This window comes from Augochlora pura, chromosome 9 (genome assembly GCF_028453695.1).
Source record: "Augochlora pura isolate Apur16 chromosome 9, APUR_v2.2.1, whole genome shotgun sequence".
NCBI classification, from domain to species: Eukaryota; Metazoa; Arthropoda; class Insecta; order Hymenoptera; family Halictidae; genus Augochlora; species Augochlora pura.
Genome location: NC_135780.1, coordinates 177599 through 196120, shown reverse-complemented (window position 1 = coordinate 196120; position 18522 = coordinate 177599). Strand labels below are relative to the sequence as shown.

The window sequence follows — 18522 nt, the reverse complement described above, 5'->3', positions numbered from 1 at the left end:
AAGGAACAATAACTATGCAAAGAAAGCGTAGTACTTTGAAATATATTTCAGTTTTAAAGATACTTTATTTTATTAAGTACTAGTAGCGAAACAGCATTGTACATTAATCTTAATTATTACGACATATTGTATTATATAACATACAACCAGTTAAAAGATTCATTTTATAATCATGTTATAACATTAATGATACATGTAATACAGTATCAACAGTTTGTAAAATAATTAACAAGTTATCATAAAAGTTACAAATAATAAATGGAAATACAATGTCTTTCTAGAAACAACAATTTTATATCTTATCCTATCATTTAATCACCCAAAAGAATAAATATCTGTAATATAAATTTCAAATAATATTACAAGGTTTTTGAAAGTTTCGAATATTTATTATAAATAGTAGTGACTGAAAGTGTGGTTTTTTAGTAAGAAATTAATTTTTTATGAAATGTAGATAAGATATAAGTTTTATTTTAGTTTATTAATTCTACGTAATTTTAATTATATTTAATGAAACTCATTGCAGTAATTTAATAAAACATGCATTGATGCTGCTTATATGTATCTCTAAATCTCTTTACTATTATCTTCAGCATTAGACACTGGTAATGCATTTTGTTGAGTAAGTTTATGTATTAAATTTTCTATCTTATTAATATCAGCTAAACCAATAAATTTATCAATAACTAATCCACTTGAAATTGCTACAATAGCAGGTACAGCTTTCACTTCAAAGAAATGTACTAATTCTGGATTCAAATCTAAATCTACAATTGCAAGGTCTAATTTATCCATTGGTTCTATAAGTTTTATCAATTTAGGTGTTAGAATTCTACAAGGTTCGCACCAATGAGCATGAAAATTTACAATAACTGGTACTGAACTATTCATTACTTTATTAACAAATTCTTCTTTGTTATTAATTTCAAATTGTTTCTTCTGTTGTCTAGATAGACAAATATTGCGTACTAACATTGATGGGAGCTTATTGATTTGACGCAGCATTTTTAATCTTTTAGATATGTAATAGCTCTTCTAGTAAAAAATTAATTGGTCCCAACTGTAACAGATGTGCTCTCTTCCTGATCACTGTATGCAGTTAATAAAATCAATATTTCATTAATAAATCCTGAAAATCCTAAACGTAAACATAAAAAGAATTAATTAATCTTTTATTAGTAATTTACACAAAAATTTAAATATAGAAGATACTTGCTATAAATATTCTGGGTGGTTTAACAGATTCTATTATTGAAATATATGTATAATATTAGATAAGAAGTAATCATTTATATTATACACTGTTATATTACTCAATTTAACACAATTGAAACTATACATTAGTTTACTTTTAGACTTGTAAGGTGTGTAATAAAAACAATCACAAACATCATCCATAAAGTAAAAATAAGAAAATATATACTCCCACAAATGACTCTAAATACCAAATTAGTCATACTACTAAAAAAAGAAATGCAAAATTCATAGGTAATTTTATTATAAAATATAAGTCTTCCAGAGTTTAATTTAAAAAATAGATCATAAATTGCTAAATGTTTACTTTATTACAATATAAACATGTAAATTTATAAAAAATTTCGATTATATTCTTTTGTCATTGAATTTGTTTCTCTTGGTTAAATAAAGCACTCAAAATGATTAATTTTGAATGTTTCGTCCAATGCTTGCGACCATTCTTTAAAAATATTCTTTACCAATTTATTCAATCGAACTAAAAATCATTCTATTTTTTGTGATATCATGCTACGATTTAAAGAATTCATTTTTGAATGTAAACGCATACTGACTACATGATGCAGTCATTAAAAACATAAGTTCTGTAATATACTTCACGATAGACATGGTAGCAAGTGAGAACAAATCATGACATACATACTTACACACCAGTACCTTGTACGAACATTTTCCAACAGATGGCCATAGATCATTTATTTTCGCAAGTTCCTTGAGCATGGAATTTAAATACAGGTATAGGGAAGTTCGTTTTACACTTTTAGGGGGATTACTCACTGCAGAGTGAACTGAGCTATTGTTATTTGAAATTAAACGTATCTTCTATGGAACGTTAGAATTACAATACATGTAAAAAGTCTCTTTAACTTTTAGCTTTTAGCATTTATAAAAATATAATTAAGTGAACAGTTCATTTGAAAAATGTCGAAGCCATGGCTAGAACTACTATTGGAATGGGTAAATAATAGTAATGCATGAATTGATATGTTTAAAGAATTCAGAAACATACTTGACAATATTATTATTTTGCAGTAGACACAAAGTCATTTATAAAGTTTTTGCGTATTTTGTAAGATGTATTTATGACGCATTATATGTACTTATGATTTGTGTTTTATTTTGCTTTAAATTTTTTAGTACATTTCTTACAATAACGTTTGTACAAACATACATAACATTTTTAAATCGCTTAATAGCAATCATGAATATACAAAACTTAAAAACACTTTGATGACAAATCCTCGTAGAAAGATTTGCTTGTAATTACAAAACATTCAACACATATATAACTTTACTAGATTGCTGGTCATTATGTGTTTTATATGTAATACAAATGTAAATAAATGAATATTTTCAGCTCAATTGCTTAGATATAACAAAAGTGAATATGAAAGACATCAAAGAGTTAAAGGATGGAAAGTTTTATAAAAAGTTGTTAGAATTATGGTAAGGAATTTCTTATTTTATTATGTTTATACATTTGCAAAAATTTGATAATCATTAATTTTAATGTACAAATGAAATAAGGAACATATTTACATAGTATCGATTTTTATTGAATTTAATTAATCATATTATCATTTTATATTATATTTTGCAGTGCTTGGAAAGACACCATTGATATATCAGATACAGAAAATATAGTTACAAAATTTTTACAAGGTACTCTTAATGCTTTATTTATTAAAATACTGAGGAAAAAATAATGCTATTAAGTTAAATAAAACATTTTTTATTGTTTTTCCTATAGAATAATGATATTTCTTATATTTTGTACAGATAAATATCCTGAATTTGTATATGATATGGAAGCATTGGAGGAGACGGATCACGTAGATATTACATCCTTACTTTTATTACATATATGCCAATATGAACCTACTTTTTATGAATCGATGTGTAACAAATTACAATATGAAGTTCAAATTAAAATTAAAATGTTCCTAGAAGTGGTTATTCCATATGGAAAAGAAATAAGCAAACAGTCTTTAAGAGCTGCAATATCTGAATTGGGAAACAATGCACCTAAGACACCAGGAACACCAAGAACACCGAAAACAGAATCTTTGAAAGACTTTTTGAATACTCCTGCTACTACACGATCTTCTCAGAGTCAAAGATTACTAAACCAACGAAATCGTGAATTAAAGAAGTTAATAAACGAATTAGAAGTTGAACGATTTGAGAAAGCAGATTTACAAGAAGATTTACGAATACAACAAAGAAAAATAGAAAATTTACAAAAACAGTTAGGAGAAAAGACAGCACAATTGAAAGCAATACGAGATGAAAGATTGTCACAGACCCCACAATCTTGTAAGAAAAATAAAAATATATCAGATTGTGAACAATATTATAAAAACGAAGTAAATCATTTGGAAGAGGAGTTAATAAAGAAACAATATGAAATAGATAATTTAGAAACAGAGAATTTTAGCTTGTCTAAAAAATTAACAGGGACAGAAAAAGAATGTAAAAGTTTTAAACAAAAATTAGAGACGTGTGAAACGTTACTAGAAAATATGCAAATTAAAGGAGAAATTAAAGATAGAGAACTGTTATGTTTGAAAAATTCTTATGAAGAATTACATGCTCATTTGAAAAACCTTAACAGACAAGATGATAAGGAACAGAGTTTTGAAATTGATGGTGTAGATCTTCTAAATATATCTAGTCCATTACTAAATAATAGCGAAGCTCTCAGCACAGTGGTTGAAATACAACTACAGGAAGCAAAAGAAGAGTCTGCTTTATTGAAAAGCCAAATTGATGTTTTAAATAAAAAAATACAAGAGAAAACAATACATTTACAAGATACAGAATGTAAGCTAAATACCACCACGAAAAAATTCACTGAACAGATTGAATCTTTACAAACAGAAAACACATTGTTAATAAATCAGAATCAAAGTTTGGAATCAATATGTGCTTCCCAAAAGAATTCATTGCTTCTAATTGAGGAAACAAAAAATAATCTAAGTCACATAGTAGATACTTCAAAAGAAAAAATAAAAGAGTTGGAAAACCTTTTGAAGGACGAAAATGTAAATAATAAGAAATTAAATGATGAATTATTGGAGGCAAAAAAACAGATATATGAGAACGTTGCACATACACAAGATTTGACAGATCAAAATAATTTGTATAGAACTTCTATTGAAAACTGTAATAAAAATTTGGAGAGTATGATATTTAATAGCCTAAAAATGAAAAATGATGTAAATAATTTAGATGATGCAACAACCATACAACTTATTGAAAGACTTGAAATGTTGTTAGACAGTTTCAAAGAAAAATCTACTTCTCAACAAATGGAACTTGAATCTTTAAAGAATGAAATAGAAGAAATGAAATCAAAGTTGCAACTGTATCAAACACAAATATGCAAATTAGAAGAAAAAGATAAACAAAATGTTGAAGAAGTATCAAAGTTGAAGGCAATTAATGAAGAAAATGTAAAAGAGACTACTGAACTCAATATTATTGTACAGAAGAATATTTTGTCTTTAAAAGAAACTCAACTTCAAAAAGAAATTTTAGAAAAAGATTCATCTTCCCTTAAGGATAAACTGCGTAAGAAGAATGAATTATTAAAATCTTCTGCAAGAACAATACAAAGTTTAAAAGAAAATTTTTATATACTTGTAACAGAGTTCTGCTCAACAAAGAAAGATATGTTGAATCAGCTAAATGAATGCGGTAAACAAAACAACGAAATATTTAAAAACGTATTGAATACTTGCAAGGGAATACATAATAATTTTGTTCAAGAACAAAAACACAGAAGGGAAATAGAAAACAAACTTACTAACAATAAAAAGGAATTGGACTATAGTGAAAATTTAAATACTTCATTAAAAAATAACTTGTCGAAAAATAAACAAACAATAAGCGAATTGGAGACAGAATTAACAAAAGTGAAAGAAAAATTAAGAGATTCTGTTCAAGAATCAGAAGCTCTTCAGAAAATGAATGAAAAATTTGAGAAAGAAAAGGAAGATATGAAATCTCAAAATGAAAAAGTTTTGCTGGAATTACATATGATAAAAGAAAAACTTAAATTATTAAAGGTCAAAGATGAAAAAATTCTTAATTTAATTGAAGAAGTCGATTCTCTAAAATTAAAAGAAGAACAAATTATTCGTCTGCAGAAAGAAAAAGAATTTAAATTAAAGAATTTCATAAAGGAATTGGAAATAAGACTGTCAGAGAAGCAACGCGATTCAGATGACATAAAGATTCAGGTAAAATTAACACAAGAGACACTGGAGCTTGCAGAGAATAAATTTGAAAAATTATCTAAAGAAGCAGCTGCTTCTGAAATGAAAATGAAAGAAATAATTATGAACCTTCAAGAAGTAAGAACCACTCAAGATGCAGTTTTAAGTACTCAGGAAAAAGCACTAAAGGAAAGAGATTTACAAATCGGTCAACTTCACAAAGAACTTAATGAATCAAAAGGTATGTTATGTACGCAATTGGAGAATGAAAAATCGTTATGTCAAAATTTACAAAGTAAAAATTCCGAATTACAAATTCAGTTGTATAAGCAAATCAAAATCGTAGAAGAATTACAAGAAACATTAAAGAGGGAAAAGGAGGAACACGAGAAATGTAAAGAGTATTGTAAAGTTATTGATGTAAAAAAATCAGAAATTACACAATTCTGCAACGAATTAGAGCATTCAATAGCAGATTTGAAGTTAGTAATAGCAAAAACAAGTCCAGCAAAAGAAAACTTTTATGCAGACATTTACAACGCGCCTTCCTTAAATAGTGGTAATGATACCATTGATAATATTTTAAATATTATAAAAACATCTATTAATGAAACGGGCGCATCACAAAAATTGATTTTTTATCTATCTAATGAAAATTCAAGTTTAAATGAAATCGTGGAGAATCAAAAACTTAAACTAGAGAATTACTCTAAACAATCTGAAGAAATCGAATCATTGAAGAACGAGGTACACGAATTGAAGAATACAGAAGAAAATCATGTGAAGTATATAATGAATCTAATCAATTGTAAGGGATCGTTACGAGATTCGTTACAGAGTATTATCGAATTCAGGACAAATTTAGATTCATCTCTGAATGAACTGAAGCAGAAGTGGGATAAATTAATATCAAAATCTTATAACGTCTTTACGATTGACCAATCGGCTAATGACGAATTAAAAAATTTACATGCAAAAAAGTCATACCTTGAAAGTATTTTATCTAAATATAGCACTTGCCATCTGCAAAATATAATGGCTATTGACGCCATTCTCTGGGGAAAGTTTTTGTGGACAGAAGATACATTGAAAAATACATATTTGAATGTAAAGGGAAATGAAATAATTCCTAATATTCCTATAGATACTTTCTTAAATGAGAAAACAGTAATTGAAGCTGAGTTACAGGAATATGTAACTATAGGAAAGCATATTGATGAATTCAAGACAGAGATAGATGATTTTTCTAAAATGGTTCTTACTTTGGAAAATGATATTACATTTGATAAAACTAAATTTCAGTCTAAGCTGGAAAAGAAATTGCAATCTCAAATTGATGAAATGATAGAAGAAAAGAATGACATTAAAAGCAAACTAGATTGTGCACAAATGAAAAATGAAACATTGGAAGGCCATAATGAAGAACTTAGAAAAACCTTAGAAGAATTAAAAGTTACTACGTTGACACAAATGGAAATTTCGAAGAAAGAAAGTATTCAACTAAAAGAAGCTAACTTAAGGCTACAAGAAGAAAACACTGAAATGAGTAGAAGACCGAAGAAAGAAGATATTGATAAACAGATAAGAGACATTCGTGAAAAATATAAAATTGAATTAGATGAATTTAAACAAAATATGGTAGGCACATTAATATATTTTATTTTTGCAATTATTATGATTCGTTTATTCCTGTAATGCCTATTACAGAAAACAGCATATCATGAACAAATATCTCAGTTAAACAAAGATCAAGAACAATGTGTACAGGAAAGATTGGAATCATTACAAAAGAAAATGGAAGCACAATGTCGGAAACAAGCAGATGAATTGAATAAATATAAAGCACACGCTAAAGATCTGTGTTCACAGATTTGGAATATGGGAGAAAAACTCTTAAGTAAACGTCAAGAGAACGAAAAATTACAGAAGGAGTTGAATGATCTAAAAGGTCAACAAACGTTTCCTTCAATTGAGTATAAAACTCCAAAGTAAGATGAATTATACTGTCAAAGAAAACATCGAAAATTCTTTACGATTTTTAATTTTCTTTAATATTAATGTATATCTTTTTCAGATTCGAGGAAAAAACTGTACTATCGGGAGGAAATAAAGAAGAGATTTTACACAAAGTTTCAATGATACAAGAAAATACAGCATACGAAAGAAGATGTAGCATTAGAAGTATACAAACGTTGGGTAATGCATTCAGTGCAGAAGACGAACAAGGAGAAGTTTTCGATAATATTTATTTAGGTAAATTGTATAGAATTCGTTAATTAATATTTCAAATAATGTAAAGGAATTTAATTTTATTAGCTGACATGAAAAATGGCCATACTTCAGTCATCTCCGACACTAATCGATTATCTATTCTAAAAAAAAGAAATGCTCTTTGCAAACCACATTTGAAATCATCTTATCCGGCTGAAACCCAATGTAATTCTTTACCGTTTACGGAAGAAGAAATCAAAGTAAGCAACTTCTGTGTTTCTTTTTTATTCTTAACAATATTTTGTACATAAAATATTTAACTTGTTCACAGTCAGGGTCAGTACCGGATGACATATTTAATGACAGTTTAAGTCGGAGTCTGTTGCCTGATCAGAAAGCAAGGAAAAGAGACAGAACTCAGGTAAAGATTTTAATTGAATTTTATGTACAAGGTGAAAAGGTAACCATTGTAATCTTATCAATACTAATGTAATTCTCGTAGACATCGTATAAAAAGCCGGGTCCCCCAACACCTAGTAGGAATGGAGGAAGATTGTCACTACAAGTAAAATATTTGCTATATTACCATATCTATTCCAAAATTAAAATCAGATTACTGATTATTAATTTCACACATTTTAAAAATAACAGGGTAATGAATTAAAGAGTCCAAATTCAAGGATACTAAAGGAGAGAAATAAAGAGAGGGCAACAACGACACCACGTACATTGAAGAATCTATTCCTTTCAAGACGACAAGATGAAGTAAGAATAAATGACATTAATCATTTACTCTTAATTTGTACCATTGTAATCTTCACAAATTTTACTTCCATTCAACAAAGTATTTCAAATACAATTTACGTTCATATCATGTTGTTATCATAGTACGTCTGTCTTGAGAAGTTAGTTAAAATAATGGAAGATAATTATAATTATAATGAAAAGATTAAAATGGTACATTCTGAATATTAATATTAATATAATAATATTTTAAACAGAACACAGCAGTTACGCCACGAAATCGTAGAAGTAGTATTTTCCGCAAATATCGTGGTACAACCGATAGATGAAGATCATCACGTATATAACAGGAAGTATTAATTAACATCGGTATTCACATTGTAAAATGGAAAAGATATTTTTTCTTCTATACTTCCTATCGATTTAAGAATTGTACAAAAGAATATAGTATTATAATTTTAACAGTTGATTGTTCAAGTACGAAAAAAGGAAAGTCTTTGTCACTCATACATTATAGTCATTTATTTAGATAATTAATTAAACAGTTTTATAATAACGGTAGTACTTGAAGGTTTTGATATTATAAAAACGCTGATATTGTGAAACAAATAGTAAGTCATACCAATTACGATACTGACTGAAAAGTACGTACAATTTTAAATAACAAATACGTGTAATTTGTATGTAAATGATTCAAAAACACTTATCGTAACTTATCAACTTAAAGGAGAACTCAATGATTAGTAAAGTTTTTTCTGTTGCATGTACACCTGACTGAATACGTTCTATGCATTGTACAATTTAAAACCTATTCAATCTGATACATACATTAAAAATGTATCACAAATCGCATTCTTCTAAAATTCGGCCGTCTTGGATACAATGAAAGTTTTCTAATCTCTCTTATTATTCGGAATCTGATTCCTATAAAAAAAACATATGATTATTTTTACAAGTAATTATGATTCGAATGTCTAGCTGTTTTTATTTTAAAATATGAACCTTCAGGAACAGTTTTATATAATTTTGTTTACAAATGATATCATTTAATCTTATATTTATGATTTAATGTTATAAATGACATCATTATTGAACTAATGTACCATAATTTTAATATTATAAAGTTTATAATTTACACAGATATTAATTGCACTAATTTCTAATTGTAGATTAGTTTAACTTACCATATATTGACCTTCTACGTAGCGACCAGAATTTCTAGATGTTCTTCTTAATTCTCTTGGCTCTGAATGATCTTGACTTCTTCGCCTAAAAATATGAAGACAATCATTGTAAAAAGAACCTTCTAATAAAGTGGATAAAGCCGAAGATTTTAGTTCACTAGACTATAAAAAGAAAATACTTACGACCTCGATTGGATCTGCATTGTTTTAAGTTTATTATCTATATCCTGAGAAGGGCTGGTAGATGCATCCTCAATCATAGCCGACAAAGACGTCTGCATCTGTGTAATATCATTAGTTTCGTAAAATCCAGCTGCCCTAGATCCACGAGTCATTGATACTTTAGTTACGGCTAATCTGAAATTGAAGATACATAATAATGGATCATGTACACTGTGATTCGCTAACAATTTTATATCTCTTTTACCTCTATAATGTGCAAAATTATTTCTTTAAAGAAATGTATAGATATTTTAATATTATTGAATGAGAGACAATTTATAAATGTACAGAAACGGAGTAGAATTTTACTCACGGATGCTTCCTCGGGCCACGTTTCTTCTTGTGTTTACTGAAAGAAAAAGGTTTTATTGGTGGAATTACGATGGAATTAATTTTACAAGTAAAGGGACAAAAATTTGGTATTACTTATTCGACTCTTGGTAAGAGTTTTTATCGTGCATAGTTCTATGCAGTATGAACATACACATGTGTTATAGAATCACACTTCGCGTACATACGTATCATTGCGTTCCAGAAATACGTCGAAAAGTACAATTAACAGTCTGAACAAAAATTGGTAGAACTTGTCCGAGCATTAAATACCCAAATACCTAAAGACGTGTCTGTAATATTGCGGTGATTATAGAGAACGGCGTGTTAAAAAATACAAAAATCTTCGACGGTCAAGCAGAAGATGCGAAAGTAATGAAACTTATTTCTGCTATGATTTTTAGCGAATTTTAAAAGGAAAAAAACCGTGCAAAGAACAGCGTCGTTCGAACGTCACGAATTTAAAATTTTGATAAAAAGCAGGATGCAGGAACTCGTTGGGGAAGAGGGTCATATTTCAATTAATATCACATAATTATCATATCTATCACCAATTTGTATATTATCAATATATAAACAGAATACACAGTATTTTAGACTTATTTGCTTTCAAATTCTTAGTCTCAACAAAACACACATCGTTCTCTATGTACTTTTCTTTTGCAGGCATTCCAAAAATATTATCGAATCTCTCTATCAACAACATTAATGTGTAGTTTTTAATATTACTTTCCTTACACTATAGAAGTTGCGAGTTCATTTAAATATAGGCGTCAAGAACAATAGGTTTTATCAATTCCTTATATAACTTTTGTCGTTTACAGAAATATGTATACGTTTGATATATGACTTGATACTTTGACAATATTACATGTGTATATGTATATAAATATATATGTGTATTTATATGCGTATGTATACACATATATACATATATTATTAAGTCCTTACGCTAGTTTGAAAGTTGATTTTAAAACAGGCACCAAGAATAATAGACCTCATCAATTCCTTATACAATTTTTGCCCCTTATATATGATTACATACATTATATATTTTGCTAAAAGGTAATAATTCTTAGCTTGAATAACGATCAGGTAGCCTGCAACAAGCGATTCATAAGAGATTACTACCCATGCAAAGACAACAGATTTATGATATACGTAAAGTCGCTAATGGTAAAAAGTATTTATTAATAAATAAAGCACAAGCATGCAATTAAATGATAAAAGTATAAACAGCTGCTGTTTAAGAAAGAATATTTTAGTTTGTAGGATTTATTGATTGATTAAGGAGATAGATATTAATGTGTAGAAAATAATAATATTAATATGTTGCACTGTAAATTATATTAAATAATATACTTCATTACAAAGTACCTTTCACAAATTTAATCGGGTATTCATGTTACAATTTTTAGTTTAAATTTGAAACATACATTTTTCAGGCTTTAAAGCAACATTATGTTTTAGACTGCAATAAATACATTTTAGCAAAGCATAATATAATGGTGCAAAGTAAGATATGGTAAAAGAAAAGATAGCTGTAACAAATTATTGAAATATTAACAGTACAAATTTAGTTTAGCATTCAAAGATATTACAGTTATGTGATAACAATAGCTAGAAACGTGTGCACATTATACGTGAATTAAAATAACTACGCAAGCATATAAATTTAGTATTCAAATCAGCAATACTCTCTATAATTATTTAAAATTTTCATCATTCACAGCATAATATACAATTTAAAAGCCAAAAAAGCGTGTTTTGCATATATTAAGATTACAAATTAATAAAACAACGTTACAAACTTAGTAGCATTGCATATTGCAATTTCTTAAAAGTGTACAATTATTTCTACTTTTTAAATTGGTGTGAAATAAATAAAATGTAAGGAATATATTACTATTATTAGTTTGGTGTGAACACCTAACTCACCCAGAAAATTCATGATCAGAACCTTCTTCAGGCTCATCAACTTCTTCTTCTTCTGCAAAAAATACGAAGGCACGTAAATAAAAAAGTTAATTAATTATTATGATACATTATTTTGAAGTATATCATTTTATTTTTTTTTTATTAGACTATAAAAACGTACCAGCTAAATGATCCTTCTTCCGTCTTGTATAAGCACGTTTACTCGTTACCGGAACTTGATCTGTTTCTCCGTGTAAAAGACTGTTTCTGTAAAGAAGTAAAGGCTGCCAATCTTCTCCCCGCGAGGAAGGCATCCCTGCTTGTAATCTTTTATCAAGGAAATTTAGCCTACAAAATAAATATACAATTATTTACAATGTATATATAAAATTAATAACAATTAAATTCCTAAAATTTCAAATAGATCATCTTCAAGTGCTGCAAATTTTCCAGGTTTAGTACTCTTAACCATTTTTAATATTGCATATTTATATGACTGTATATTTTGTATGAAATTTAACTTTTATATATTATTCGATATTATTTTTAATATTAATTTTTCTTACAGTTTATTTTATAAAGCTGATCAATTTGGATCCTAAGAATTGTAACATAATAAAAAATAACGCTTACACGACACGTTTATCTTGTTTGAGGAGTTTGTTCGTAAACTCGGACAAGATTTCAAGAAATGATAAATTCGGTGGTGGTCCAGTAGGATCTTGTTCGATGCCATCTGGTGGAGTAATAGCAAAAAGAACACCCGACCGATGCAAAGCAGTAATTGCTTCTCGATTTTTAACTGCGTCTAAGCCAAATGACAGAGCGAATCTTTTCGCAAGTTCCTAAAATATTTTCTGTCTTATTATCTTACTATGCAAAATATAAATGCTTGTTAATTGGATGCAAACCTTTATCGCAGTGAATTCTTCACTGTTTCTGTTGACTTTGCCTTTCTCGGCTATTATTTCGTTATACAAAATATTCAAACTATGCTGCATTGTCAACGCACAATGTGTTTTATTAATATCTCTTGCCTTTCCTAACGTAGTTTTGATAATATCCCCGTAATCGTTATAATATTTTACATAGTGTTTGAACACATCCGCTGCTGCTTTGGTAGGTATCATATTATATACAATTAACTTGCAGTAACCCGCTAAAAAGTTTCTTCTTTTATGTAGCTCTTCAATCTTCGAATGTTCGTCATGTTCATCTACAAACGAAAAACATATTGATTAAATTTCTTGATTTTAACTTAAAGATTTCATTATGAACATAGCTAATAACGTACCATCTTCTTCTTCGAAAAATACGTATTCTTGTATAAACCGATTCAGCATGTTTTGCATTGCTTGGTCAGGTTCGTAGACCAACTGGTGCATCAAAGGATTAGAATGCGTTGTTAACTGATTACAAAATAGTACTAATAAGTCGCATATTGTATTATATGCCTCTTCGCGTAAATCTGGTGGAGACGGCTACAGAATTAATAGATTTTACACATTATTTACATATTATCAATCAGTCGTTTTAATATGAAAAAATATCAAAAATAGTTACTGTGCCACTTCCATCGCCACTAACGAAATGTCGCATGGAGCCCATGAAAGAGTGTAATCGTTCTTTTAATTGTCGACATTCATCCTCACCTCGATTTCCAGAATCTACCGATTCCATGAGATGATTTTGTCCCCATAAAATTGCAAAGAAGCATGCACTTATACAATACTTCACTGCTCCATGTGGTAAACATCTGCAACAGCATTTCTATTTTAGGAATATGATATTATTTTTCTAAGTTTTTTAAACAAAATACAATCACTAATAGTACTTAGACGGATCTTTGGCATCTTCAATGTCCTTATACAAAGAGTCCCATATACCCCAGGGATTCATATTGTGACAGGAATAAAATATTGACACTTTCTTAAGAGAATAAACAACGTTAAACTTTTCATCTTCGTCAGGTTCTTCGTCTCCCTCTATTAAATTTCTGTATTCATCAATAGCTTCTTTATATTTATTTACAATAGAGTCAATTAACGTTGAACGTGCTACATCACATCTACACCGGAACAAGTTAAACGTTAAACATTTATATTCTTCTAAAATTTGTTGAAATATATTAAAAATCTTCACCTAGTGAAAATAGCGTGACCCTCTATACACATATGCTCCAAAGTTTTTGCAGCTGTATCCAAAACTTCAGTGTCATGCATTTTCTCTACAATCGTATGAATTTTATTCAATAACGATTCCAAGTTTTGCTCTTGTCGAGATTTGATATAAATATCTAAATCAAAATACTGAGGAATAGCGAGCAAGTTTGCAAGTTTTTCAGGATCCGCTCTGTATTTATCAAGTAATAAGGGTAGTGTTTGAATAGAGTGTTCCGTCAATCGTTGTTTATCATCGTGGACTTGTTTCGTTTCTTTCGCGGATAGAATCTTCCTAGTTGGTCCTCTACCAACTGGGGCTTCACCTATTTTTTAATTAAAGATAAGTTTCCACTGTTTACAGAATCTTGTAAAACAAGCGATATAAATACAAAATTACCGGTGGCAGCCTGTTTTATACAACAGACCATCAGCTCAATTAGTGATGTCTCCTTTTGATTATCTAAAGACTCTTCTTCAGGTCCAGCTTCTTCTAATAGTAAATCCGTCATGCATTCCCAATCTTTCATCATTTGATTCGTTTCAATCAACGAATCTACCAGATATGCTCCATGTTCGTGAAGTTCTGACTCAATGAAGAATAAAACAAGATCTCGAATAAGAGGTGTATTCGGTAGGCGTTTTTTCCCCCGTTTAGTCTTCATACCAGCTACTGCTTCGTCATCAGGTCGGAATAAGCGTTCGTTTAAAAATTCACCCGCTGCCTGAGCAACAGCACGATGAGATGAATACACCAGTTCATAAACATGTTCACAATCCTTGTCGGTCAGAATCTCTCTGTGGTGTTTCAAAATCGAAATTACAAGTTTCACAGCTTGTACCGCCACATCGTACTCCTTATCCAATGTCATTGCAACAATGCGATCTTTAAATTTACTTGTGAAAAGTTCAAGCTTCGTCTTCAGTTCTTCTGAAGCGTATAATGGTTGCAATGCTTGAAGACACTTTAGGCGGACCTCTCCTACTTTATCATGTAATGTCCAACCTACGAAATTATATTAAACATATAATTATCAAAATAGTAATACTTGATATTATAACAGTTATGTCGACAAGACATAATGTATACCTATGTATTTTAAGTAAGAATCATCTAAGAAATTTTGATGAAATTTTTTCATCCAAACTCCAATCTCTGCCATACAAATTGCTCGTATTTCTGGCAGTGTATCCCTATAACGATGTACAAATACAGATTTGAACATATACGTAAGCATGTTCTTAATTTCATCCATGTTTTCCTCAAGTTCCTTTCGTTTGGCCATTAATGACTCCAATCTGTCTGCAGCTCTTTTTTCTCTAGCTTTTTGTCTTTCTGCTTCATACTGTCTCTGTGTATTGTCCAAATTGATTGACACAGTGAGAGCAACATCGACTAAAGCTGTCATTAATTTCATAGCTACAAATAACATTAAATTTTCAAACATGTAAATACATATATTGTCATTTACATAGAACAGTGTACACCTTACCAGCTAGCGTGGCTGTATGTCTAAAAGCTCTCACTTGTGAATCCGAAAGACCAGTTAATAATGAGATTACATTGTCCATTAAAAATTGATCGTAAATTATAGAATATTGACATTGCCGAACTAAAATTTGAACAAATTCACAAAAATTCGCACGAAATTTTTTCCACTGCTGCCCTGTCATTATCAATGGATATTCTCCACTTTCCTATGTAACAAATAATCATCAATTAAGCATGATATAATAAGTATTAATTAAGTGTATATAATATATACCTCATCGAACTCTTCAGTCATTTTTCGAATAATTGCCACATGTTCCATTGTTGACTGCATCTCTGGAGTGATACGACCTTTACAGCCACTAGCATTAATAAAAAACTGCATTAACATGAGAAGAGCGTTTTCCCTATTAATTTTATATTTTTCTATCCAATCGTCAACAATAGTCTGAAAGAAAAACAAATATATTAATAATGGAATTTATTAAAGATAATATTAAAAGCTATTGACCATCTTATAACTACTAATAACAAAATATTGACACACTTATAACATTAATGCAAAGAAGTAATACAAAATTACAATACAAATTAAAAATTTAATTACTATGTACTTTTCAGTTTAAAATGTCCAATAATAGTTAATATTCCTATTTAATAACTGTTCAACCTATATTTTTTAAAGATTCCAAATACATACAGTTAGTGAAGAACGGTTATTTCTGATAACATAATAGAGGCTAGCTTCATCTTCCAAACTATGTGAGTTATTTGTTCGTTTTCCACGTCCACGTCCACCACCTCCTCGTCCTCTACTAGTAGTAGTTGGAATGTAGTCAGTATCTATTTCTTTATATTTTGGTTGTTGTATTGCTCCTCCTGCAAGAAATAATACTTATTCATTCTAGTTAATAATAAATTCTGGGTATTGCTATGAAACATACCCCGCAACCTAGCTCGTGTATTCCTTGTAATTCTCATATTGGTTGGTGTTAGTGGTGTCATAGGTTGTTCAAATAGAGATTGATTTTCAAAATTATTTGATTGTTCTTGATATTGATGTTGTGAAGTGCCAGGTGAACTATAACTTTCGGATGAATAATGTTCAGGGCTAAATGAAAATAATTACAAATTTATATCCTGGATGCATACAGTAATCATGAAAATATCAAGAGTACTATAATTCAGATAAAATTTAGCAACAATAGATTAATTAATAAATCTGTAATATATATTTACGTTGGATTATGTATAGGTGTCTGAGGTGCCTGACTATAAGTAGTATAATTAGGATAAGATTCATTGACTTCTCCACCAGAGTTATCATTCATAGGCGTCATTGGAGTCATTGGTGCATCGTACTCTGGAGGCACCGGATCATCCATACGTATCCGTTTCCCTCCTCTTCTATGCATCATTTTGTTCTTCTTCTATTACTACTATCCCTAGAAGAAAAATATCCATCAGTTTTCTGTCAAACTCTCATTTCAAAAAAATTAAGCCAAACATTATTCTATTATGTTAGACTTTATAAACAAGTAAAATTTCTGTTATTTACAAACCTATAAAATACTCCCCGGCAAGCGCGGGGATTAGGGATTTCCACAGAGTCTTACGTTTTCAAAATTTGCAATTGCATTTAAAATATGTTTGCTCAAAAAACATCGCTAACACACATTGATATGTTTCTTCAAATAACCCCGGCTTCCTGCGAATATTCACGGATGGTTTCACAATGCATATAAATGTGTACTGATAAACATGGTTATTATTGGTCGCTCGTCAAAATACACAATAAAGTGTACCAATAGGAGAACATGTCGTAATTCAGTTTCGAATTATATTTGCAAAGTTGAACTTTACGCGCGGGAACTTTCTCATGATCACTATAAAAATAACAGTCTACAAAAATTAACACAATGCTTGAATCCGTTATTTCGTGAAACGCGTTAATGTAGTGTTCATCTTACAGATAAATAATTATCTACAGCGTTAAAAAGGACTGCCTCTTGTGCAGTTAAAAAGATTTTTACTTTTCGAGGTTTAAATTAATAATTATATTAAAACTTATACGGAATATAATATGTTTTGAAATAACTTAACATATTAGGCTGAATTCTCATTATCTGTTAAAACTGTCAGGTAACAGTTGAATATTGTTCTCCGCTGTGTAAGTCTCAAAAGTATTGCAAACCCTTCAAAAGGATGATTCTTGAGATCATTTGAAGTGCATACGTGCACCATAGCTTTTTTCTTTGTAAAAATTTTCTCCGAGGTTTTGTTAAATCCTATTAACGAAAAACACCCACCAATCAGAGAGCGAATACGTTCTACGAATTCCAGCCTGATGGCAAGCTACACTTAACGCAGTGTTGGCTTTATACCGAAGTCAAGGTTAGTATGTACAAGACAGTATACTCTCTAATTAAATGGGTTCGTTTCCTGTTACAGTAATCTCTCAAATAAAGAAACATATTTTACCTCGGGGGTAACGAGGCACTTGAATTAAGAGGACGCAGCGAATTGCTGTGCTCTGATTTGCTGACAATCCACAGTTGAGTAGTGCTGCCCTCATACCAATGATAAAGAAAGGAAATAGTGAATGAGTAAGACAGCGCGATATCAGCACCCCCATGCGAAATTAGTCACACCGACAACCAATGTAGTTGGTCTCACTAGAAACACAACTCAAAGTGCATTGAGCATTGTTCGCAAATTCGCTGGTAAATGTAATCGATAACTCTACGAAACGTAAAATACAATCCAAAGGTATACAGGAGTAGGACTCA

The 18522-nt window shown here is 29.6% G+C and overlaps 3 protein-coding genes across 4 annotated transcripts; 1 reads left to right on the top strand and 2 right to left on the bottom strand.

The window, feature by feature from the left end:
- Nucleotides 1-258: 258 nt before the first annotated feature.
- LOC144474814 (thioredoxin, mitochondrial) lies at nucleotides 259-1909 on the bottom strand. Its single transcript, XM_078190129.1, has 2 exons — nucleotides 1217-1909; nucleotides 259-1138 (listed from the first exon to the last, which is right to left on the bottom strand). Exon 2 carries the CDS (start codon nucleotides 1003-1005, stop codon nucleotides 568-570), a length of 438 nt encoding a protein of 145 aa, XP_078046255.1. The 5' UTR covers nucleotides 1006-1138; nucleotides 1217-1909; the 3' UTR covers nucleotides 259-567.
- A 266-nt stretch (nucleotides 1910-2175) lies between these two features.
- Mud (mushroom body defect) lies at nucleotides 2176-9118 on the top strand. Its single transcript, XM_078190339.1, has 11 exons — nucleotides 2176-2211; nucleotides 2612-2700; nucleotides 2855-2916; nucleotides 3034-7112; nucleotides 7182-7462; nucleotides 7549-7727; nucleotides 7791-7945; nucleotides 8017-8106; nucleotides 8188-8250; nucleotides 8337-8450; nucleotides 8687-9118. The coding sequence occupies exons 1-11, from the start codon at nucleotides 2176-2178 to the stop codon at nucleotides 8756-8758; spliced, it is 5220 nt and encodes a 1739-aa protein (XP_078046465.1). The 3' UTR covers nucleotides 8759-9118.
- Sa1 (stromal antigen) lies at nucleotides 8969-18275 on the bottom strand. Of its 2 annotated transcripts, XM_078190337.1 has the most exons (21): nucleotides 18215-18275; nucleotides 17296-17441; nucleotides 16973-17178; nucleotides 16678-16844; nucleotides 16434-16612; nucleotides 16008-16181; nucleotides 15735-15939; nucleotides 15332-15661; nucleotides 14642-15247; nucleotides 14225-14567; nucleotides 13917-14150; nucleotides 13646-13838; nucleotides 13377-13563; nucleotides 12994-13298; nucleotides 12716-12927; nucleotides 12264-12430; nucleotides 12104-12155; nucleotides 10149-10184; nucleotides 9797-9970; nucleotides 9614-9698; nucleotides 8969-9353 (listed from the first exon to the last, which is right to left on the bottom strand). In XM_078190337.1, the coding sequence occupies exons 3-21, from the start codon at nucleotides 17149-17151 to the stop codon at nucleotides 9336-9338; spliced, it is 3846 nt and encodes a 1281-aa protein (XP_078046463.1). In that variant the 5' UTR covers nucleotides 17152-17178; nucleotides 17296-17441; nucleotides 18215-18275; the 3' UTR covers nucleotides 8969-9335. The 2 variants fall into 2 exon arrangements, with proteins under 2 accessions (XP_078046463.1, XP_078046464.1); XM_078190338.1 differs by lacking the exons at nucleotides 8969-9353; nucleotides 9614-9698; nucleotides 9797-9970; nucleotides 10149-10184; nucleotides 18215-18275 and adding an exon at nucleotides 10403-11265 and having other exon boundaries at nucleotides 17296-17679.
- Between the last annotated feature and the right edge of the window lie 247 nt (nucleotides 18276-18522).